General features: G+C 38.8%; 1 protein-coding gene across 1 annotated transcript; it reads left to right on the plus strand.

Annotated features, from left to right (window-relative positions):
* The first annotated feature begins 21,295 nt into the window (after positions 1 to 21,295).
* Positions 21,296 to 25,462, plus strand: mettl6 (methyltransferase like 6). Its single transcript, XM_036579583.1, has 5 exons — positions 21,296 to 21,849; positions 22,717 to 22,851; positions 23,702 to 23,872; positions 24,980 to 25,121; positions 25,215 to 25,462. The coding sequence occupies exons 1-5, from the start codon at positions 21,571 to 21,573 to the stop codon at positions 25,352 to 25,354; spliced, it is 867 nt and encodes a 288-aa protein (XP_036435476.1). The 5' UTR covers positions 21,296 to 21,570; the 3' UTR covers positions 25,355 to 25,462.
* Positions 25,463 to 25,765: the final 303 nt, after the last annotated feature.

A 25,765-nucleotide genomic window follows, 5' to 3' on the forward strand; every position in this document is an offset into this window, starting at 1 on the left:
GCTGCTTTTGTTGAACTTGCTTTTGTTAATTTAGGGTAGGGGCTAGTTTTTCTTTATGTGTCACAATGGGAGACTCTGCCCAGACTGGAATGCCATATTTATGTTGCTGTTTTCCTGTGTTTGATCCATGCTTTGTTTCCTGAGTTTTGAATACGGATTTGCCTCATGTGCACCTGGCTGCCTGTTTTCTGATCCGATTCATGCAACCTGCCTACATGCCACATTCATTATAGACAGTGAGCATGACTGATTACTTTTACATGGTGAAACCTTCATGCAACTTCATTTGCTTGAAACCGATATGAAACTAAATTGCAATTGAGTTGCATAGTGTAAAGCATCCTACAACTCATTTGAAACTCAGCCGCAACAGTTTCAAGCATCTTAATGGAACAAGTTTCATGAAAGCCAATTAAAATGTTGATAATGCCTCAAGTGATCATTTTATACTTTTAAATACATTTACACTTCAACAGATCATGGGACAGGAAGATAAAAGAGAGTATGGTTTATTGGGCAGTTGAAAAGAAGATGTATGTATGTGTGTAAGTATTCATTTTCCCCTATCTTGATTGTCACTAAGTTAACACAGAGCTCAGATTAATTTAAGATAAAAAGGATGTAATTTCTTAGAGAAGAGGAGACCAATGTGTGCTCCTCAGTGAACTTGCAGTGCTTCTAGGACAGAATGATCAAGACTTGTGCAACTGTAATGGCTACCTAAACATTGATTTTTAAAGGCTTAACATAAACACATAAACTAAACAAATTCAAAGTCAAATATATAGTAAATACATACATACATACATACATATATATATATATATATATATATATATATATATAGATAGATAGATATATAGATAGATAGATAGAAGATGATAAAATATATAGTAATATATAGTAATATATAGTAAATATATTAACTAAACACATAAACTAAATAAATTCAAAGTCAAAAAAAATTCGAATTGTGGCTTTTCTCTGTTTTTTTTCTTTCTGCAAAGATATATATATATATATATATATATATATATATATATATATATATATATATATATAGATAGATAGATAGATAGATAGATAGATGATAAAAATGCTGAAAAATATGGAAATTACTCCTACTGGATGACTTTATGTAGTGAGATTAACAGTGTATCTACACATATGAACTGTTTATTTGGCTATCTAATGGAGGGAGTAATTGATTGCTTTTAAACTGCTTTGTGTTAGTGTGAAAAGCACAGAAATTATGTTGCATGCAACTCACAACATGCACCTAGTTGCATGAAAGTTTCACCATGTAATCCAGCCTTAGAGATAATTCTCTGTCTGGATTAGTCTGTTCAAATGTCCCGAATCAGCTTCAAATAAATTAATTCTACCTCTCACTGCTGTGGAACACAGAATAGTTACCTTTTTTTTGGTTTGTGTTCTTTTTATAGCCACTGTGGCTTCACTCATTGCTCCGCTGAGAGAGTGGCAGCGATGCAATTTCAAGCCCAGTCCAATGATGTGCCACTGGTGGATCGACCTGAGCTTCGTTAATGTAACACTGGGGACCAGTTAAACAGCAAACAGATTTACATCCTGAACAGACACGCCTCCGGCCTCTGCACTCCTACTCAACAAGCCGAGGAGGTTCCTTGTAAACACGACTTGTTTACACATGATTACAGCCCTTGCAGTGATGACTGGCAATTAATTAGGTAAAACGTCAACCATCAAAGTGACTGAAAACTGGAGAATGACTTTGCAGTGACCTTCTGTTCTTTCAGATGTCATGATATGTTTTTACTTCAAATAATCTGTGCCACATTTGAGCAATCAGTGAAAAACAATGAACTTGACATCAAGCAATGTTTGTGCTCCCTTAGCTTCATATTTGTACATGGTAGCAATCTCCTCAGAGTGTTTTTGGGTTTTAGGTCTTTCACTGACTTTGCTGTCTTCTGATCCAAAAGTCTAAGTCTCAGCAGAAGAGATGTTGAAATCCTTCCATGCATGCTGCACAAATTGAGTTCCTTTCCCCCTCTGCTCCGCTTGGCAGCCACTGTTCGGTACGGCAAGTGTAAGAGAGACAAAGGAACTCCAAAAGTCCTTCTTAAGCAAGGAAAAAAAACACTTCATTAGCTTGTATATGCATCACTAACCCCATCCAATTTTGACAGGGCCAGCGGCCCGTGGGGTAGGTTGTACTATACAATTACCTCCTGCAAGCCCTTCGAGACAGCAAAGGGGTTCTCTCCAGGAGAGGCTGTTTGAACAGCTCTTATCTATCATGAAATCTCATATCATGTTACAGCAGATTTGTTGGGAAAACATGTTAAAAACAAATTTTTTGTTGGGAAAAAAAAACTTTCACATTACCGGGTTTCAGAAATCCAAAAAAAAAAAAAATTTTTTTTGCCTTAATGTGACACAGATCTGTTGTGTTTTGAGTTTGTGGACACAAATCTGAACTTTTCACATTGGATCTGATTTGTGGCCCTGCAACTCCAACAGCTGCGTTTACACTGCAAGTGACCCAAATGTAATCTTTTTTTTCATATATAACACAGTGAATGGTAAAAAACACACTGAATCTGATGTTTTCAATTCCAATTTGGCTATGTTCACCTAATGAGTGTCATTGCTCAAATGATTTTTTGATCAGATACAATCTTTCTAACTTGGTTTCCATCAAGGTAAGGCATCTTAGGTAAGTAACTTCTAAATCTGTCAATAATGTGAATGAATAAGTGTCCTGAAATGGCCGGCATGCACATATCCTAATCAACATCACGTGAATAAACCATGTGCTTCATGAACAACAAACTAGACTAGCAAAACATTTTTTGCTTCACATTTAATGACTTTTTATTATTTAATGGGGACAACTGGGTAAACATAAAATTAACATCGTGATATGTTTACAGTGTCTTGTACACATTTTGTACACATCATTGTTCTTTGGGGTCAGTTTGACCACAGGCTGTTTTGGCTTAAACATTACAAATATCGACATTTTAGACACATTTGTTTTGGTTGTTTTGGATGGTATTGAGGTCACTATAACAATGCATATTGTTCTAGTGCCCAAACCTAACATAGCCACACCTGTAGTAGTCAGGGAGGGGATGTCATAAATCCCACTACAACTTTTATATTTCCCAGAGGTTTAAATTGCTGGGGTTGAATTGACCCCAAGTATAAAAGATGTAAGTAAATTTAAGGATAACAGGAGGATTAAAGCAAGAATAAGGGGGAAAAGGGTTAGATGCATTATTTACTGACACTAACTTCAGGTTAGGCGCTGCTGCCATGTTAACGCTGAATGATGGCACATGCACAGTAAAAACACATGAATTTTAATCTGGCCTTTCTTGTTAAGGTTGCATGGACATGATTTGGATATGAACCACATATAAAGTGGCTCAGACTTGATTTGAAAAGTTCAGATTTGTGTGTTCACACAGCGCTGAAATAATCAGATCTATGTCACATTAATTTGGGGGTAATTTGGAAGTTGATAACATTGATAATTGAATTTGGCTTCACTGTAGTGTGGAGGGACCAGAATGTACTGTGCTCAAATCTTTTTGTCAAATTGACTGCAAATAATAAAAATACCTCAGTTCTACAGATCAGATGAATATTAACCAAAGTCAGACTCGAAGTATATCCTAACTCCATAATTCAAATTGGATGCTTCTTTGAATGATCAGGATTGTGTGCACATTTCAGATGGTGATGGTGGCATAGCCATGGCAATGTAAACGAACCTTTGAGAAACGATTTTTTTGAGAAACGGTTTTCACTCACATTTAAAGCTTTAATTTTTTACATTTTCTTCCCAATTTGGTCATGTCCACTTCCACCCACTAATTTGATCTCCCCCAATCACTCGATACTACCAGCGCTAGGAGGGTGAAGGCTAGCACAAGCTTCCTCTGTGATGTAAAGCACCACTGCATCTTTTCTAACTGCCGCTGATGCAATGTCTTTGGTCAGCTGAACGTGCTCGGAGGAGAATGCAAACCGCCTGTTCTGTTACGTCAGCTAACAGACGTCTGCGCTGGCTTGCGTGTGCTAAGTGATTAGGGGAGAGGGAGGACCATCCTATACCCACCCAGAGGGAGTGAGGCCAGTTGTGCTCTCTTGGACTTCTGGCCATGGATGGCTCTGGCAGAACCAGGGATCGAACTTGCGATCTCCTGATGATAGAAAAAAATTAGACTTTGAATCTCTGCTTTTGCTAAGTAGCACATTATACATTTTGTGCTCACAATGTTTCAAGGCTTTTGACATCAAATTTTATGAGGTTTTATCTCCCTCTACTGGGCTGGCATGCTTATGTACACACGTGGACAAAACTGTTGGTACCCTTCTGTTAAAAAAAGAAAAACCCACAGTGGTCACTGAAATAACTTGAAACTGATAAAAGTAATAATAAATAAAAAATTACTGAAAATCAACTGATGAAAATCAGACAATGATTTTGAATTGTGGTTCAACAGAATAATTTTAAAAAACAAACTAATGAAACTGGCCTGGAAAAAAATGATGATTGAAAATAATTTGACCATAGGGACATGTTAAACTAAGGCGTGTCCTGTAATTAGCATCACAGGTGTCTTCAAACTTGTAATCAGTCAGTCTGCCTATTTAAAAAAGTAGTCACTGTGCTGCTTGGTATCATGGTATGTGCCACATTGAACATGGACCACAGAAAGCTGAGGAGAGAGTTGTCTCAGGAGATTAGAAAGAAAATTCTAGACAAACATGTTAAAGGTAAAGGCTATAAGACCATCTCCAAGCAGCTTGATGTTCCTTTTACTACAGTTGCAAATATTATTCAGAAGTTTAAGGTCTACGGGACTGGAGCCAACCTCCCTGGACGTGGCCGCAAGAGGAAAATTGATGACAAATTGAAGAGACGGATAATACGAATGGTAACCAAAGAGCCCAGAACAACTTCCAAAGAGATTAGAGGTGAACTCCAAGGTCAAGGTACATCAGTGTCAGATCGCACCATCCGTCGCTGTTTTAGCCAAAGTGGACTTAATGGAAGACGACCGAGGCGGAAACCACTGTTGAAAGCAAATCATAAAAAAGCGAGACTGGAATTTGCCAAAATGCATATTGACAAGCCAAAAAGCTTCTAGGAGAATGTCCTTTGGACAGATGAGACAAAACTGGAGCTTTTTGGCAAGTCACATCAGCTCTATGTTCACAGACGCAAAAATGAAGCATACAAAGAAAAGAACACTGTACCTACAATGAAACATGGAGGAGGCTCGGTTATGTTTTGAGGTTGCTTTGCTGCATCTGGCAAAATGTGCTGCCCAGTGTCAGAAAACCTGGTCTCAGTTACAGGTCATGGGTCCTCCAACAGGATAATGACCCAAAACACACAGCTAAAACCATCCAAGAATGGCTAAGAGCAACGCATTTGACTATTCTGAAGTGGCCTTCTATGAGCCCTGATCTAAATCCTATTGAACATCTGTGGAAGGAGCTGAAACATGCAGTCTGGAGAAGGCACCCTTCAAACCTGAGACAGCTGGAGCAGTTTGCTTATGAGGAGGGGCCAAAATACCTGTGGACAGGTGCAGAAGTCTCACTGAGAGTTACAGAAATTGCTTTATTGCAGTGATGGCCTCAAAAGGTTGTGTAACAAAATATTAAGTTAAGGGTACCATCATTTTTGTCCAGGCCAGTTTTATTAGTTTGTTTCTTAAAATTATTCTGTTGAACCACAATTCAAAAGCAATGTCTGATTTTCATTAGAGGATTTGCAGTACATTTTATTTATTATTACTTTTATCAGATTTAAGTTATTTCAGTGACTATTGTGGGTTTTTCTTTCTTTAACGGAAGGATACCGACAATTTTGTCCACGTGTGTCAATGTAATCAAGCCGTTTGTGTATTCTCGTGAGGACACTGGAATGCTGCTTATGTCGACGAAGATTTTGAAAATGGAGGAAAAAACAGTTATCCAGGTACAGTATTGGGATACCTACACATTACACCTACAGGAGCTTTCATGACATCCCAGTCCAAATCCATAGGCATTAATATGGTCCCCATTTTGCAGCTATAACAACTTCCATTCTTGAAGGAAGGCTTTCTACAAGATTTTGGAGTGTGTCTGTGAGAACTTTTGCCCATCCAGAAGAGCATGAGAGGGCCTGGCTCACAATCTCTGTTCTAGTTCATCCCAAAAGTGTTTGATGGGGTTGAAGTCAGGGCTCTTGTGTGGGCCAGTCAAGTTTTTCCACACCAAACTCACCCAGCCATGCCTTTATGAACCTTGCTTTGTGCACTGGGTCACAGTCATGCTGGAACGGAGAAGGGGCTTTGCCAAACTATTCCCACAAAGTTAGAAGCATAGAATTGTCCAAAATGTCTTGATATGCCAAAGCATTAAGATTTCCCTTCACTGGAACTAAGGGGTCTAGGCCAACCCCTGAAAAACAACCTCATAGCATCATCCCTCCTCCACCAAACTTTACAGTTGGCACAGTGCAGTCAGGCAGGTAACGTTTTCCTGGCATTCACCAAATTCAAACTCATCCATCAGACAGCCAGATAGAGAAGTTTGATTCATCACTCCACAGAATGCTTCCACTGCTCCAGAGTCCAGTGGCATTGTGCTTTACCACACAAAGTGAAATTTCACAAACTGACTTGTGACAGAGGTGGCATCGTATAACAGTGCTATGCTTAAAGTCACTGAGCTCATCAGTATGACCCATTCTACTGCCAGTGTTTGTCTATCGAGACATTTTGTCATACTTTTATCCACCTGTTAGCAATGAGTGTGACTGAAACACTTGAACTCAATAATTAGGAGGTGGGTCCCAATACTTTTTTCTATATAGTGTACATGTGGATAAGGCCTTAGATGTGGGCAAAAGTCATTATTGTGGAAAAACAAGACTTTTGCCTTTTAAATGCTATGAGACATAATGCTTTAAATGAGTAGAAACATGAACTAACAAAGTAAATACTAACAAGTTAACCATGTTGTTTCCTTCTTCAATAACGTTACCATTTTGGAGGAATAAGGTCTGCTGTTCATGTACTGTTTCTGATGAAGATGTTGCTCAACATATGGCATGCGTAGTGGGAGATTAGAGGTTTTTTGGCTATTCATGAGCTCCAGAATTAGTTATTCTCAGTAGACCATCAGAACAGTTGGGTGCAGTGGACACGCCCACCCGAAGCTGGGACCAATCATTCTCCATAGCCACAGGAAGAGAGAGAATAGGAGAGGATGGCAGCGCTGGGCGAGGCTTTTCCTCTGCCATCGTAGTCCTGTTCACTCCCCCCACCAACCCCACCACCACCACCACCACTCTAACCCCCAACGACTAGCACCACCCTCCCTTTCCCATTCTGCTCATGTGTGAAATGAGCAAGGGTCTTATCTCTTAGAAACACACCACTGAGCCAGAGGAGACACAGGCAGGGAGAGAGGATAGAAGGAACGGGAAAGAGACAGAGAGAGAGCGCGAGGGAGGAGGGAGGGCAGAAAGCGAGGGAGAGTGGGTGCGTTTGAGAGAGAGCAGTGGGGGCCACGTGGACTGCACACTAATGGCGACAGTGTTTGGTATGCTAGGAGCTTCACATTTGTTTCCAGCAGCGGGGGAAACATTAATCTAGCTGAACGCTGAGAGTATGAGCGCCAATACAAGCGCTTGTCTCACTGAGCGTGCCTCAATGCATTCCAATGTAAACCAATGTCAATGTATCGCAACTGCAAGATTGTTTAAAGATCATTACTACCCTCCAAAAAAAACCTTCAGAAGGATTTACATGAATGAGCTAATGTAGGAGAAATTCTCTCCACTTCTGCAGTAAAAGTAGGCCGCAGAGAATTGAATTGCATTCATTGCCCCCCCGAATCCACCGAGTGATGGTGAAAGAGGGCAGAAGAAGGAGAGAGCAATAAAAGGGTAAGTGTGAAAGAGAGAATCAAGTGAGGTGTAAGGGTTTCAGAGTGGGGCACGGCTTTATTACCGCAAATATTTTCTGCTTCAGCCACTGCCATCCGCTGATGTCTGTCTACAATGTCTGGACTGAAGAAAATTGCTTCCCTTTTTCCTGACAAACTCGATTGCCTTTTGATAAAAGGCTATCAAAGGTGTGCGTTGCTAAGGAAACAAAGCCGAGGAACTTAAGGGTCAGAGCTAAAAGCTGAAGAATGGAACCATCAAATCACAAAATCAGTATTAGCGCTACTGGTGGTGCAGTTATTGTCAGCAATTTAGTACGCCGCACATGTGTGTGTATGTGGTATTGACGTTGGGTGCTGTTAAAGAAGAAAAGAGGCAAATTTCCCTCACGTTTTACAAACTTTCCATGATATAGAACATTCTCTGTGTGCACTGCAATGCAAAATGAGTCTGAGAAGATATCGTGTTCCTTTTTGTTGTTGAGTCACTGAAAAGAAAATAAAATAAGGTTTGAGCTAGCATCAGGAGCTGTGCAATAAAGAGGATTTGAGATAACATCTGTTGCGAAATGTATCACCTTCCACAAAGAGACTCATCAAAATTTGATGCTGTCAGTGCAGGTGATCCAATTACCCACAAATCAAGGTGACGAAGGACAAAGTGACTGTACCATCTGATCTCTATCTTGACGCAAAGTCAAAGAGTCTGTATGACATGGGCAATGATATTTTTGTCTGTATGAGACTGTATGAGCAACGAGTAACACGAGTACTCACCTCTTTTCAGGGTTTTATTATCCTATGAAGCAATTTGTTGATGCCTGTTACATTAATGAGAATACTGTTGATTAAACAATATAATGAAAGAGGATCAACATCTATCAGGTGGCTATTCACTGAAAAAAGGAAGACATTGAATTTACCTAATTCAAATGTGTACATAATAAGAAGACACACAGCTTACACACAGGTTGTGCTTTATTAAAGGGCTGTAATCAGCCACAGCCATGCCATACAAATAAGCAAGGCTTAGGCTAACAATTCGCTCTAGCATCTTCAAATTGTTTCATCACGTCTGCGCTCCCTCTCTTCCAAGCTCTGACTGACCAGTCCTTCCTGTTGTAATGCCTAAACACAGCAAACGAAGGCTAGCCCCGCCTTCACAATAAGAGTCTTTGTCAAAGTAAACTCAGAGAATAACTGCTGGAAAACAATAAGCCAGAATAAACATGTGCAACATTTTTGAACACACTACAATAAATTCCTAAAGTTTGTGGACTTTAGTGTTTTCTTCTGAAATCAGGGATATTATAGGGGAAATCTGTTTTTCAACTTCAAACTTCTGCATAATAAAATTATTACCATGTAAACAAAGTCATTGCAAGTAATTTGATGTGAAGTGTTCTGTTATAGAGAAACTTACTGAGTTACAAGTGCTCACAGTGATGGGAACCAGACCTCTGAATTGTTTAATGCCTCTAAAAGCTCCCTCACAGAACGATATTCTATGAAATGGTAACAAATACTAAATACAGTATTTTTAAAATACATTCATGGTGGAGGGGTACATGCAGAGCATTCTAAGGCAAAATAGTCCCCAAAGAAAACATTTTCTCAGATTTACTGCTTTTGTACCATCATGAACATAAGACATAAAAACTTAGAAGATACATGTAGGTTCACTTAATTTTGGATACTAAATAAAATGGTTACATTTGCGCTGTACACACTGTAACTGTAAAGAGTTGGTAAGTTTCTATTTAACCATTTCATATCAAACCACTCTGATTTATTTACGTGTCAAATATTAATTTATGCAGAACCCTTTCTATAAAATCATTGCAATTGACCTTTAATATTATTTGACTCCTTTTGCTCTGAGAAGACTTGACACTAGATGTTGGAACATTGCTGTGAGGATTTGATTGCATTCAGCCACAGCAGTATTAGTGAGGTCAGATACTGTTGGGTGATCAGTTCTGGATCACTCCACTCTAACTCATGCCAAAGGTATTGGATGGGGCTTCATCACTCCAGAGAACACAGTTCCACTGCTCCACAGCCCAATGTTGGGGGGCTTTAGACCCCTCTACTCGAAGCTTGGCACTGGACATGGTGATCTTAGGCTCATACACAGCTGCTATAGAGTGTCCCATTCTACTGACAATGCTTTTCTATGGAGATTATACAAACTGTGTGGGCGCAACTGAATGCCTATGTCAGCAACGGGTGCAGCTTAGGTTCACTAATTAGAACGGGTGCCTTCAAACTGTTGGATGTATAGTGTATATTTTCTTCCTTTTTGGAACAGAAATGCATTCAATCAGTATGCACCTCTTGTCTCTTACTTGAAGAATATGAATAGGTGGTCCAAGAAAATGTTCCCCCACAGCCACACATCTTGGTGGTGTAGCAGAGCCTGAATAATCTCTCCTGAGTCTGTTTTAATTTGGAATTCACATATGCATTTGGAATGCTCACATATGCTTATAATTGCGTATCAATTATCCTTCACTCTGTTGATTGCAGGTACAATTGGTGATGCAGATGTTGCCAGTCCTTCTCTTAGCCAGCGGGCTTCACCCCTCATCTGTCTCCGCAGGTGGGAGCTCTAAAGATAGCACTGCGTCATGATTGGGTGTTAACACAGCATTAGACCTGCACGCCCACTCCACATATAGACAGGCTAGAACTTATTCATATAGTAGGTTGTGCATGTAATTAGAATACTCCGCAACCTCTAAAGTGGCACTTTCACAATTAGGAGAAGAGAAGGAAATGGCTTATTGTTTACTGGGGTGCATAATGAATGGTTGGATTTAATAAATAGCCCATTCTAATAATCTGAATGAGGAATCCCTTCATTGCTATATGAGCTCAAGAGAAAAAAAATCAGGGCTCAGTCTTTCTACTGATGAATGCTAACTTGTCAAGTAAATGAAACTTGTTGAACCTTTAACTATAGTGCAGTAAATGTCACATTTCACATTCAAATGTCATTTCACATGAACAGTTCAGCTTATAAAATCACATAATTGTATATATGATGGTAAAATCATACAGCACATATAGATCAATATATATGTCTGTTATATATCATTGCTGTCCAAAAAAAAAGTCTCCACAGCAGCTGTTAACATTTTATGATGAATCGCTTACATTAAAGTGCCCATATTCTTCATTTTTTTTTCTCCCTTGAGGTCCACTTATAACGTATAACATCCACTTACAACACCCATAAACATAATTCAGTTTTACAGGACTATTTTCCAACATTTCTTTATCTCTCAGAACTTAACAGACTGTTTTGTTGCTGTGCCTTTAAGATTTTTATATGTAAATGAGCTCTGGTCTGATTGGCTGTCCTGGATTGAGTCTCATTCGAAAAGCACCCAGAGCTGAAACACTCTTGAACTTCAACATAAATGGCAGAGCTAAACTGCTGTAGGCTGAAAAGATAGATGGATGAGTTGGTAAATGAGTTGGTTTTTGTGACATCACAGAACCAATAAATTCAAATTTCTAGAATGTATGGACTGGGGAGTAAATGGTTCATTTTGAAACTTTGACAATGTTTTTGCATTTTCCTGCAGAGTTACTATTTGGAGTTGGAGTTGGAGCATTTTGGAGGATTTTTTTGCCCAGAGATGATATTCTGAACTGTCATAGCATATCCTGATTTAAATGACCTCAACTAACCTCAGTCCTACGAAAGAAGTCAATTGTAACACTCAATTACTGTTTGCTGTTTTTTGTGCTCTCTAAGCCAAAAATATTACAGCACATATATAATTTGATAAAGCGTCTTCCCATCAGTAAATTCCTTAATAATGGGCCTACACTACCCTCTGGTGGTCACAGCACTTTTGTAAGTACACAAAATGGTCTGGTTCCACACATTTACAGCCATACAGCCTTATATGTGCTGTGAGATGTTTTACCTGCTTGCTTGATTGATTCATAAGCAACAGAAATCATCACTGGACTAATGGCATTAAAAAAAACACCATAAATTCAAATCAAAAAAAAAGAATCAAAATGCAGTTTCATTCTTGTAACGAGAGAGAGAGAGAGAGAGAGAAAGAGAGAGTCAGAAAGAGAGAGAGAGAGAGAAAGAAAGAGAGGGAGGGAGGATTTAGCTATGTCTCTGTGGGTATATAAAGGAGATTTTATGGGCCACTGGTGCATGCTCCAGTCACAGTCAGAAGGATTAAATAACATCTTCCGTTCCAGCACGTATTAAATTCTATGGCCAGTGAATTGTCATCGTCACTGTGATTAAAGTACATTTCACACCATATTGCGCATTTAAATAGGCAGTGTGGTCCTGTCACTGAATGGCTTCAAAGTATTCTCCAAAGTCATGTGATATTTTTGAGGGCTTTTATTTATTTATTTATTTATTTATTTATTTAATATTGGCTATGAATGGCACATTCACTCCCACATACTTTTAGCAAAGCAGATATTAAATCAGTGGACATAATACTTAAAGTCAGCGCAAATCTTGATGTATTTTCCTTTTGTACTGTGACATATTTCTGAGTGAAACAGTATCAAGAGGATCTCTGGGCTAGATTAATGTCTTCTCTCAGTGATAGAGAGGGGAGTAATGGGAGGTTAAACGTGATATTAATGGTTAATTTTATTTTACCCACCCACTGGTGCACAGTGATGTAATCAAATCTCAGATGTTAGAGACAGGCAAAAGTCAATATAATTTAAGTACTGTAAAACAAGAATTTTTTTCTTTTAAGCTCTTAAAGCTTGTTGTTCAGTTATTAATCTTTAAGCAGCAGTATGTCAGATCTGGAGCAAAAAGATAACATGTTAAAATATGTTGTGTGTGTGTGTGTGTGTGTGTGTGTGTGTGTGCTGCTGTGAGTCGCCCTATGAGTCGCCCTGTAAAGCCTGAAATAGTACATCATACGTCTTTCACATTAACATCACACACTCAGGCTCAAAAAGAAGATATGATGACAATAGTAGATAATTCACTTATCGAAAGACCCGTCCTTCACCAAGTTCTGAGTTCTCTTTGAAATCTTATCCCCTAATTTTACACAGTGCAGCTTTAACCTTCAACCTGAAATCAATTTTATTTTTCTGTATTAGTTCGTGTTTCTGGACATTTTAAGTACAATTCATCATATCATACCATTTACATTTACATTTTACATTTAAGCCATTTGGCAGACCCTCTTATCCAGAGCGACATACAATTTGATCATTTTACATAGGTAGGCAAAGATAGTATTAGGAGTCTTGCCCAAGGACTCTTATTGGTATAGCGCAGGGTGCTTACCCATTTAAAAGACAAATCCCAAATTCCATTTGCCTGATTTAACAACATCTTATTTTATTTACATCACTGTGCACCAGCAGGTGGGCAAAATAGGATTAACCACCTTCCCCTCCCACCAGCCCCACCATTCATTTAAACACCCAGCTAGGTAAATCCTACTGATATCATGCTTAACTCATAAATATGTCACAGTACAGAAAGAAAATGTTTTTCAGATTTCCAGTTCTGGATGGTGTTAAGCTACTATTGTTGAACTGGAGATTAGACTCAACCACATGGTTTTCAATCATTGGTGACATGCAAAACTGCACTGTGAATAACTAAACTTATGACAGGTGTAGGGACTAAATAACAAGCCTTCTGATTGGCCTAGGGGTCTTTTTTTCTAACTTCTGCTTATAGTTGCTGCTGTCACGAAACTGAATGATATATAAATAACAGTAGAAAATGTGCTTTTTTATTAAGTGTGATATTTCACCACTAAACTGTGAACGTTATGTTTTGAAATGTGACCTTTTCTGGATCTCTGTATGAATGGTTCCCGAGTTATAAAACAATATGTGAGATGTGCTTTTCATTCAAAAAGGTTGACTTCAGAGGCTAAAGACTTGTTATTTAGATAATATGTAAGTTATGTAGTTATGAGAGCGAGGAATGGAAGCGTGCACCAGATTAAGCCTGCACAAAGACAGTGTAAGGGGTATTTCAGCCATACACACACATTAGTCTTAAAGGCACTGTAACAAAAACAGTCTGTTTAACTCTGAGGGATAAAGAGAGGTTGGAAACATTTAGGACTCTTTCACTCCTATCCCTTAGTGTGGAACTATCAAACTATTTTTAGTTTCGTTCATTTCGACAGGTGTGAACACTCCACCCATACTTGAGTGTGCACCAAACAACTGAACTGTGGTCTGCCACAAATTGCTTCCAAAAATTGCTTCCAAGTGAACCCTAGTCCAGTTTGCTGCTGGTAGGAATGCATTTTTTATGTTCGTTGATTGATTGATTCTTTTATTGACACACATACATAATTCAGCTGTATTGTAGCACAATACCCATAAACATACAATATAATGCACATACAGTAAACAATATATGATACAATATACAATAAACAACACTTGATATATAAGAATCATGGAAAATTACACTGTAATCTCATCTGTGCATTTTTACAAAGGCTGGAAATATTACAGACTATAATGATATACGTACTCCGAAGTTAGTAACCTTATCACAGTAGAAAAAAGCTCTGTTTGTAACGAGTTGTCTTAGACCCTGTTTACACCTTGTCACTTCATTTTACTAGTATCTGGATTGTATCCTGATAAGATTTAGCCACATGCATTTACACTTGGTAGTCAAATGTGTCTCTGGCTAGTCAGACTGAAATCCGATTGCTGTGTGGGACAGAATATGCAAATCCGCTTATTTTGTGGCAACCAATTACCAATTGTTTCCCCTTATCAGCTGCAGATTGTTTTACACTGTAGTGTCTGTCCATATTACTGTTAAGCATTTATTTTCGTCTGCTCCCCAACCATGTGTGTCCTCCATGATTAGCTTTCTCGCAGACACAGATCACGTGCCCAGTGACATACTGCATGGGGAGGCGCTTTGATTGTGCTGGGAGCAGTTCTGGTTGTCTCTTGGAGAGACGTATGTGTTTACACTGCTATAACACGTCAAAATTCAAGTCAAAAGTCAAATTTATTTATATAGCGCCTTTTACAACAGATGTTGTCACAAAGCAGCTTTACAGAGAATCCAGGTCCACGTCCCCAGTGAGCAAGCCTTGGCGACAGTGGCAAGGAAAAACTCCCTCAACAGGAGGAAGAAACCTTGAGAGGAACCAGACTCAAAAGGGGAACCCATCCTCCTCTGGTCAACATCGGATAACAGCACAACATGTGGCTCAAATGCATCTCAGGCTACCTCCTAAAGTGGTTTGAGTGATTGGATTTGTATCTGTTTTAAATGCGTCTTGGTTGCGTTTACACTTGCATTTTTATGTGACCTCATCCAGATATAATCCTGACTCAAAACACATGAAATGACCAGGTATAAATGAGATCTTAGTTTTTAGGGATCTATAGAGTAACTATAATAACTTTTGCTGAGATTTTTTGAAGATATGATCAGAATTAATGCTCCACTTCAAAGAATCGCTAATGTGAGTTCCCAACATGTGAAAGACTTTACTACAGATATCAATTATCCAAAACCTTCACTTGAGTTTTTAAATTCTGTTTCTTCCTATAATCCTCAATGATCTCTACTGTTTTTGATGTATTAAGCTGGAGGTCATTGTTAGTACACCATGTTACTGATCGATTCACCTTCTGCCAATATCTAGTCTCATTATTATGTATGATAGTGCCTATTATTGTGATATTGTCTGCATATTTCACAATTTTGACAGATTCATTGTGAGACAGCAGCTCATGCAGCTCGTGCAGAGAAAAATGCTATGGAGCCAGTGCACAGCCCCGAGGCATCCCTGTACTAAGTGACAAAGACTGTGATCTGTGCTACATATAGATGTTAAGCGTCTGTTTTCATACAAAGTTGGATCAAATCAAAGCACTCACATGTATAATTTAGTGCACTGTAGCTGCTGCAGAGTGAAACCAACAGAAACAATGGAAAAAAGATACAATGTCACAAAAACCCAAACTGTGATTCAGACTTTAGCAAATGAACCAGGTGTGAAAACAACCTTAATTTAAAAATGTATTATATGTTTTTTGGTAAATACACCCACACAAATGTCATAAGCAGAATAAATAAGAAAATGTAGGAACTTATACGGGCAGTTTTTTTTGTTTACGGCCTAAACAACAGGGTCTCTCACGTTACTGTCCTAGGAAAGAAGGTGTCACACATGCTACTCTGCACACTGACCACCAGTGACATCACAAACTGGCCTTTTTCCACATAAGCTGTCTAACTGCTTAGCAAAGTGATGATTTGTATAAAGATCCATATGTAAACATCAGTATACTGCTCTGCTGCTGTATTAGATAAACTAATGCTGCAAAAATATTATTTAAACATTTTTTTTTCCATTAAAGATGTTTAGGCAGCTCTTCCCAAAATAGTTTTACATTTTAAGTTAAGCCTAATAGACAAAACCTGACACACGCAGATCTCTTAAAATCATACCACAGGAAATTCATGACAATGACAGTCCACAGTAACAAATATACATCTGTGTTCAACATAAGCCACATAAACATTTAATTAGTAGAGAAATTTATCATTTATTTATAGTACCTTCTATAATTACTGGCACTCTTCGTGAGATGAAAAAAGGCTTTGAAGAAAAACGGCTTTGTTGTTTCTCTGCTGGAAATATGAGAGAAATTTAATCTTTTAGAGAGGCCAAATTATTCAAAAAAGAAAAATGCATAAAACATAAGACATTCTCTTCTCAAAAACATGTGTCAAAATTATTGGCACCCTAGAAAATGCAATGTAATTTTTTGGCACCCTCAAAAAGAAATTAACATCCTTCAAAATCACATTCTAGCTTTTTTAAGCACACCAGAGTCTTTAGACACTCCTAATGCAACATTTCTGTGCATAATTCAGTCAATCAGATGTAAACAGTCATTCAGAGTGGTTTGATGTGAAATAGTTAATTGTGGAGAAACTTTACAGAGGGGCTGAAAGGAACCAGGGCTCATGTTATATATCCAAAACAATCAATGAACCTACGCGTGTCTCCTGAGTTTTTATATGTAATATTGAAAATGGTGAAATAGAGGTAAATCTGGAGGACTATTTTGCCACTGAACACCCTGCATGTACCCAAGGATGGGGAAGTAGCTAATTTTTGTAGCTAATAGCTGTAGCCACTACAGTTTTCTGAAATGTAACTAAACGCTGTAGCGTTTGTGCCGCTATAGCGATCATTTTTGCTACAATTTCGCTACAGGCTTCAGGCGGTCGTTAACTGGGCTAGTGGCATTTGTGCAATCCTTAGTAGTAGGCTTAGCTCAAGGATTGGCAACCGAAATGTTAAGAAGACCCATTTTGTCCTTTCAACAAAAATGAAACCACCTTGGCAGCCACAACATTTTATGTCCTTTTTACCATCATGGCTGTAAATATGTCTCAGTATGTGCTGATGTACAAGTATAGGCTAAAAATATAATATAAACGCAAACACAGACTTACTTTGCTCTGCTTTAACTTTTAGGTCAGCTGTAGCCACTTTTCTTGCATCTCCAGCAGGAAATTTTCCACGAAAAGAGTTCCTTGTAAAAGTCTCTTAATGTTGAACTTTTTATGAGGCTGAAGTCACTTCTCATTCACCAGCTTCTTGTTCGAATTATCCCGTTCCACCTTAAATGGTGCCGGAGGCAGCGTAATGTTCTGTTGCAGATTAAACATATGAGGAAACCAGCTGGAGTGATTATAAATGCAAATAAGTCAGTTTGTCTCCAAATAATCAATGCTCATCTTAAATCTTTCTCTTTGCCTTTTCGTTAGTTACTAGCTAGACGAGACCGTTATCTACGTTGCTGTGTGACTAGCTGTAACATCATTTTGGTGCTCTTTGGTGATCTTTTTGTCTTCTGGTACATGATTAAATGCAGTGCCTTGTTCACACTTTCAGTTAGGCTTGTTTTGTGTGTCAGGTGGAGATTCACAAATATTCCGACAATCACGCTTTGAAAGTAGCTAAAATGTAGCCATTACTTTTTCTCTGGATAAGTAGCTAAATTGCAGCTAGCTACAAATTTTGGAAAAGTAGCTACAAAGTAGCTAACTACTAATTTTTCAGTAGCTATCCCAACCCTGCATGTACCTCTCTGCCATGATTTAAACATTTTTAGGCCAAAACTTTCTCAAAGCTATTGTAAAGCAATGTCTGCATTAGAATGCAGCGTTTAACAACCATCTCAATGATTTTGTTTACACCTTAACCATTTATTTATGCAGAATTGTTAAAAAATAAGTGCAATGCCCCTTTAAGTGGTCATTCATAACTGCTTGGGTCTGTGAGGCTTAATTTTGTGCTGATGCACAGGCCAAACACACTTAGCATCAAGATGAGAAAGATCACAGAATACACAAAGGATAACAGCCACTACACAATAACATACTGTTCTCCATTATAGTTATTAATAAGTTTCCAAAACTGGAGCTATAATGAAGCTCAAATAAAGAAAGAAGTGTATTCCCACCTACACACACACAGTGTGGAGGATGGTTGGAGAGGCAGAAAGATCACAATAGATTGCAGTGTAGGGTCATCAAGTCTCCAAAAGTACAATTAGACGCCTCCCCTATGCCAACAAATTATTTTTAACACTTTCCAGAGAAAGCCACGCATGTGAGCACGTTGTCTTTGCTAAACATAACTGAGACTTTTACTTGAATTATGTTTTATAGTCAAATGAGACAAAAAGCCAACCATCCCAGTATGACATTCTCAGGAAAAGGATGGAACATTTTAAAAAAGAGGAAATAACTAGGCTAAAACTTAAAGGAAAGGTGGCGTCAGCTGTTTCCTTATGCACAAAGGGAAGTGAACGAGAAAGTCCATTTGCATGGTGCAACACTGCTCTCAGCTTAGTGTAAACAACTTAAGTCATTAAGGCATTGTGCCAACTGTAAAGGTGGAGGAAGGATGATGCTATGGGGTTGTTTTTCAGGGGTTGGCCTAGACCCCTTAGTTCCAGTGAAGGGAAATCTTAATGCTTCCGCATAACAAGACATTTTGGACAATTCTATGCTTCTAACTTTGTGGGTACAGTTTAGCAAAGGCCCTTTTCTGTTCCAGGATAACTGTGCCCCAGTGCACAAAGCGAGGTCCATAAAGGCATAGTTGGGTAAGTTTGGTGTGGAGGAACTTGCCTGCACAGAGGCCTGTCTGACCTCACAAATGCTCTTCTGGATGAATGGGGAAAAAAGTTCCACAGACACTCCAAAATCTTGTAGAAAGCTTCCTAGAAGAGTGGAAGCTCAAAGGTAGCTGCAAACGGGGGGACCAACTCCATATTAATGCCCATGAATTGTGAATATATATATATATAATTTTTGAAATATGTTAAATTCCGCAATATGTGACAAATTTTTATTGGTCTGTGACTTTTGTTTAAGAGTGTGTTATAAGTGGCCCCCAGCCAATACGCTGTAGTTTTTCCTTTCACCTGATGGTGGTGGCAGTAGTACCATAAAATTACAGTGTAGTGCACTGCACTGTAGTCAAAAAGTTAAAATTTGACCAGGGGAGTTCAAACATTTGCATACGACTGTATATACTGCAGCCTAGGAGGTTCTCAGAAGAAACTCAGACAACTCTGAGTTCTTGTCCATAACTGGCTTTACTTAAAACTTGCATAGCAAACAGAAGACTGAAATACATGTCCCATATTTGAAAACAGACAATTTCAAATAAGTTGGCATTTATGTCACATTTATGTCTATATGTGACTAATATAAATTGGATAATATATGTCATATAGTAGAAATCCATATATTGCCATATACACTATATTGTATTCACTCACCCATCCAAATCATTGAATTCAGGTGTTCCAATCACTTCCATGGCCACAGGTGTACAAAACAAAGCACCTAGGCATGCAGACTGCTTCTACAAACACTTGTGAAAGAATGGGTCGCTCTCAGGAGCTCAGTGAATTCCAGCGTGGTACCGTGATAGGATGTCACCTGTGCAACAAGTCCAGTCATGAAATTTCCTCACTACTAAATATTCCACAGTCAACTATCAGTGGTATTATAACAAAGTGGAAGCGACTGGGAACGACAGCAACTCAGCCATGAAATGGTAGGCCATGTGAAATTACAGAGCATGGTCAGTGGATGCTGAGGCGCATAGTGCGCAGAGGTCACCAACTTTCTGCAGAGTCAATCGCTACAGACCTCCAAACTGCATGTGGCCTTCAGATTAGCTCAAGAACAGTGCGTAGAGAGCTTCATGGAATGGGTTTCCATGGCTGAGCAGCTTCATCCAAGCCTTACACCACCAAGCGCAATGCACAGCGTCGAATGCAGTGGTGTAAAGTGCTGCCACTGCAGTGGAGATGTGTTCTCTCGAGTGACGAATCACGCTTCTCCGTCTGGCAATCCGATGGACGAGTCTGGTTTTGGCGGTTGCCAGGAGAACGGTACTTGTCTGACTGCATTGTGCCAAGTGTCAAGTTTGGTGGAGGGGGGATTATGGTGTGGGGTTGTTTTTCAGGAGTTGGGCTCGGCCGCTTAGTTCCAGTGAAAGGAACTCTTAATAATTCAGCAGACCAAGAGATTTCGGACAATTTCATGCTCCCAACTTTGTGGAAACAGTTTGGGAATGGCCCCTTCCTGTTCCAACATGACTGCGCACCAGTGCACAAAGCAAGATCCATAAAGACTTGGATGAGCGAGTTTGGTGTGGACGAACTTGACTGGCCAGCACAGAGTCCTGACCTCAACCCGATAGAACACCTTTGGGATGAATTAGAGCGGAGACTGCAAGCCAGGCCTTCTCGTCCAACATCAGTGTCTGACCTCACAAATGCCCTTCTGGAAGAATGGTCAAAAATTCCCATAAACACGCTCCTAAACCTTGTGGAAAGCCTTCCCAGAAGATTTGAAGCTGTTATAGCTGCAAAGTGGGCGCCGACATCATATTAAACCCTATGGATTAAGAATGGGATGTCACTCAAGTTCATATGCGAGCGAAGACAGACGAGCGAATACTTTTGGCAGTATAGTGTATCAGATGTCCGTATGGGCAGAGCATTCTGCTCTCTTGATAGTGTTTTTCTGTGGAGATACAAACTCTGTGAGCAAATGAACAGCTGTGTTATGCTGCACCATGAAGTAGCTGGATTCACTGATTAGAAGGGGTGTCTGGATACATCTGGACACATAGTGCGGTTTAAACACGTAGAGGCTGGGTCTGATTCTCCAGGCCCTGCTTTCTAGCTTTTAGCGTTCCCAACATCTATGTAAGTGATTTTCCATTCGTGTCCACTGGATGTCGCTATGCACATTAGTGTGGTCCTGACACCCATACAGCGCCGAAGAAGAGGAAATGAACGCGCGAGCTCCAGCGCAGAGCACGATGTTACGTTTAGGGGTTTAAACTGTTTTCCTGACTGCGTCGGATCCAGTACATGTTCAGAATTGGTCAGATTTCTCGGAACTATCAGTCTGACCTGCCCTGCTTTTATACAGACTGTAAGTCAGAACACGCTGGATGACAGACGTGAAAAGTTCAAATATTCCGTGTTTCCTTTACAACAACACGAGCTACAGCTCTGAACTGTGAGGTCACTCAGACTCAGCTGCTGTCCGGCATGGCAGAGGCTGAGGAGTCTGACCCAGCAGCAGTAGCAGCAGGATCTTCCCCTCGGTTTCCTCGCCAGTGTACGGGCTCCAGTGAAAGGACTCTGTCAGAAGAGGAACGAGAGAAACTGAGCAATGACCGAGTTCTGGTGTCGGACTTTAAGCAGCAGAAGTTTGAGCTGGAAGCTCAGAAAAACTGGGACTTGTTTTACAAAAGGAACAGCACAAACTTTTTTAAGGACAGACACTGGACCACGAGAGAGTTTGACGAGCTAAAGGCTTGCAGAGAGGTGAGTTATTATTCAGGTGGTCACTCAGTAAAAATAGGGTTTCGTAATTATTTTTATTTACAGTGATAAAACTGTTATTACAGAAGTAATTGCTTTGCGTTTCCATGTGGAGTCTGCAGTGCATACAGTGGCCCACATTTATCAGGCATCTCAGATCAACAATACTGATCTACAGTCAGGTCTCATCAGTCTGTGTAGTCCTATAGAGTGCATTTTAAAAGGCATAAACTGATCCCAGATCAGTATTCATACTCTGAGAACTTTGATACATGAGCCAGTGGGAAAAGAGTAGTACACTGACATAGCCACATTCATTATCCAGGCATGAAAAAACATGTATGTAATAGCCAAATATGTGCATAAATATTTTGAGAATGCCGAAAGGAAGAACAGAGGCAGACTGGAAATAATAATGTTGAATAAAAATATCAGTATGGAATGTAAAACGCTGTGAATTCGAGTGAATTTAATTTACTCTCACTGTGTGTGGATTGCAGTTCAGTGTCTCATGTTGTTGCCATATGCATCATTTTATGTCAAACCCATGGCATTTAAACTGGTTTCATTTATGAAAAAGAAATAACTTCCCACAGAGTAAGTTTCAGTTTTTTGTTATGAATTTATTGTACATGAAAACTGAATTATACACAAACTTTTAGAGATCTAGTCCTCACTTTGTTTGTGTATGAAAAAAAAGTACTGCAAAATGAAGTCATGTATACTATGTATAGCCAGTTTTTCAAAGGAAAAGAAAAAAAATGTCGTCAGGCAAAAAACAAAAGAAGCTAGTTGTTGCCATAGGGCAACATCATGCAGTACAGGGTTAGTAACGGCCCTTTTTGGTTGTTTGTTTTACTCTTGGTTCAGTTTGAGGCCCAGAAGCTGGTAATGCTGGAAGCTGGATGTGGAGTGGGGAACTGCATCTTCCCTCTGTTAGAGGAGGATCTCAACATCTTCATCTACGCGTGTGACTTCTCACCCCGAGCTGTAGAGTTTGTGAAAGTAAGCAGTAAAAGTGCTTCTCCTTTATTCCTATAGAGTGGCATTTATATTTAACACTCTATCAATAGCAAAATGTACAATATTCAATTAGCATTTTGCTTAATAGAAATCATCACGCTATCATCCACTTTTCCTTGTATGTAAATGTCTATGTTTTGTATATACTACATATAAGTGTGTGTTTCTTTATATTCGTCTATAACCCACAGTAATTGTTATATTTTTTTCCATTAGTGATGCAATTGAAACAGGTTTTTTCTACATTTTTCCCCCAAAGTTTTAATTTCATTTTATTCTTTTTAAACCAAATTATAATTTCAGATTATAAAGTAAGCCTACCTGGTTTAACAGTAATGTGTTCATTTATGAAGTAAGTCAGGTTTGGTGAGCCAGGTTTTGTGGCTGAGCATTCTTAAGGAAAATTTGAATTTGTTGCTTCTAGCATCTGAAGGTTGACTGTTAATTTGGCCTGGAAAATTGGATTTTTAGTACTGAGATGCATTGGTTAAAGGGCTTATGTTCACTTTAGATATTTGTGTGGTATTTGTACCAAAAATGATCATAAATTATGTTTGTATGTTTTCTAACCTCTTTTCATCCTTTCGAATTGAACAGGCTGATACAGTCTTGTGTAAAAGTTTGAACACACCCAGTCAAATAATGTTTTGCTAATTTTCAGACATCCTCTCCAGGGAACAAACATATTTTTCTGTCAAATTCTAGCCCTACAGAGGGCGGTTTCATATGCAGCAGAAAAAGTAAACTGACTTGGTCTTTTAGTGGATTACATATTTTGGAGCAGCTTTGTCAATGATTTGCACTCTTATCACATTTGTGCATTTGTTTGCAGCAAAATCCACTTTACTGCCCAGACCGATGTCTGGCATTTCAGTGTGACCTCACTAAGGATGACTTGCGAGCCACTGTCCCAGAAGAGAGTCTAGATGTTGCCACTCTGATATTTGTTCTGTCAGCTATTCATCCTGACAAAATGCAGCAAGCCCTGGAAAATATTTACAAGGTCAGTGACACTGTACATAATATAAGATTCTGCACTAAATGTTTTGACATTTTAGGTTCATTGAAAATCAGATTTGATTTTCTCCTTACCTTAAAATGTGAATTAACCAGGACAGTTTTTTTGTTTTTGTTTTTTTAACTGGTTTAACTTTGTATTGTACTGGAGCCACACGATTAATATTCTTAATATGTAATCAAAGCTCTGCCAGACTAACAAGGTGCAGTAGTGTGCCAAAATCGGTATTTCTAACATTATTAAATGCCATATTCCCATACCAACCTCACATGTTGCCTGGCTTGATTAAACTAACAGGCTAACATTTGCTTCTTTAGCGCTCACTTATTAGTGAACTCGGATACAAAAGTTTTCCTGAGAATTTTAATATAGATATATGATGTATTTCTGAAAGGTGATTAACAAAAAACACGAGTTGTTTCTTTTTGTCATTTTGCTGTTTATGAGAAAACCAGTCTGCATTTTGGACCTTTACAAACAATAACAATCAATTTCCTATTACAGAGTTGTGCAAACTTTTTGTCTTGGGTGGCAAAAAGTGCAATGTTTGAGGTTGGCATAGGATATTGAATATTTTGAATATTTAAAACTATATTTTTAACATTACACTATTTTTTTGTCACACAGATAACTCAAAAAAAAAATTAAAAATACGGTATAAAATATATTTGTTCTCTTATTGGGTGAGGGGGTGGGGTTAGGGTAACTTTCTCTGGGCCAAATTAAGCATCCTTACATGCTTTTTTTGGGGGGGGGGGCTGTTGAGTCCTATAGCATTTTTTTAAACCCTGATAAAAGCAGATATAACATGTACTTTCTTATAGTTTGATTGCCAATCTAAAGTTGAAAAGAAGTATTAAAATCTAGTATGTACACTGATTGGCTACTTCAATAATGAACAGGAAAACAAAGAAAAAACTCTAGGGGACGTGGAAATCTTTGTAGAACTGCCTTAAACCATTTGTAACATTTAAAGCAATCCCTTATGAAGTCTATGTGGCTATTGCACTGTACCTTATATAGTTTTTTATGTTTCTTATTGACATTATGATGTGCAGAGAAAGTTATGTTGCTTCTGTTTTCATCTGGCAGGTTTTAAAACCAGGCGGTATTGTCTTGTTCAGGGACTATGGCCTCTATGACCATGCCATGCTGAGGTTTAAGTCAGGGAGCAAACTCGGGGAGAATTTCTACGTCAGACAGGATGGCACTCGCTCATTTTTCTTCTCCAGAGGTTAGTTGCTGTCAGCTGTTTTCAGTCCACTGTCTCTTTACTGTTCTGTTCTATCTACTCTGATGTCACGAACATCTTCTCTCTCTCTTTCAGAGTATCTTGCCAGTCTGTTTCACCAGGTGGGCTTTCAGACCCTTGTGAATGAGTACGTTCTGAGAGAAACAGTGAACAAAAAGGAAGGACTGTGTGTTCCTCGAGTGTTTCTCCAGAGTAAATTTTGCAAGTGTGGATGACTATTTCTTCAGGGCTTCTCATTTTTTTTATTCATTTGTATGAACCAATGTTGCTTTTATTCATTGATTTTACTGTATTAAATTTCAAACTTTGAATAAAAAAGATATGTTTTATATGATCTTAATGAATGACCTTTCATTAGCTCACTCATGTTATACAACAGAGATTTAGACATGGGTATATAGATTAGGGCTGCCGCTGTTGCTGATATTCAGTAACTGAGTCATCTACCAATTATATTGATTTATTAGAAAAAAAAAACATTTTAAATAAACAATAAAGCATACATAGCCTTTCAAAGTTTCCAAAGCAACTTACTGAAAAAACAGAAACTTTTAAAAAGATTTTATAATGTGTCTCTCAGGTTCTGTGTTTTTCACTGTAAGACAGCAGTAGGAGAATTTAAAATA

Source organism: Colossoma macropomum, unplaced genomic scaffold, assembly GCF_904425465.1.
Source record: "Colossoma macropomum unplaced genomic scaffold, Colossoma_macropomum, whole genome shotgun sequence".
Classification (NCBI taxonomy): Eukaryota; Metazoa; Chordata; class Actinopteri; order Characiformes; family Serrasalmidae; genus Colossoma; species Colossoma macropomum.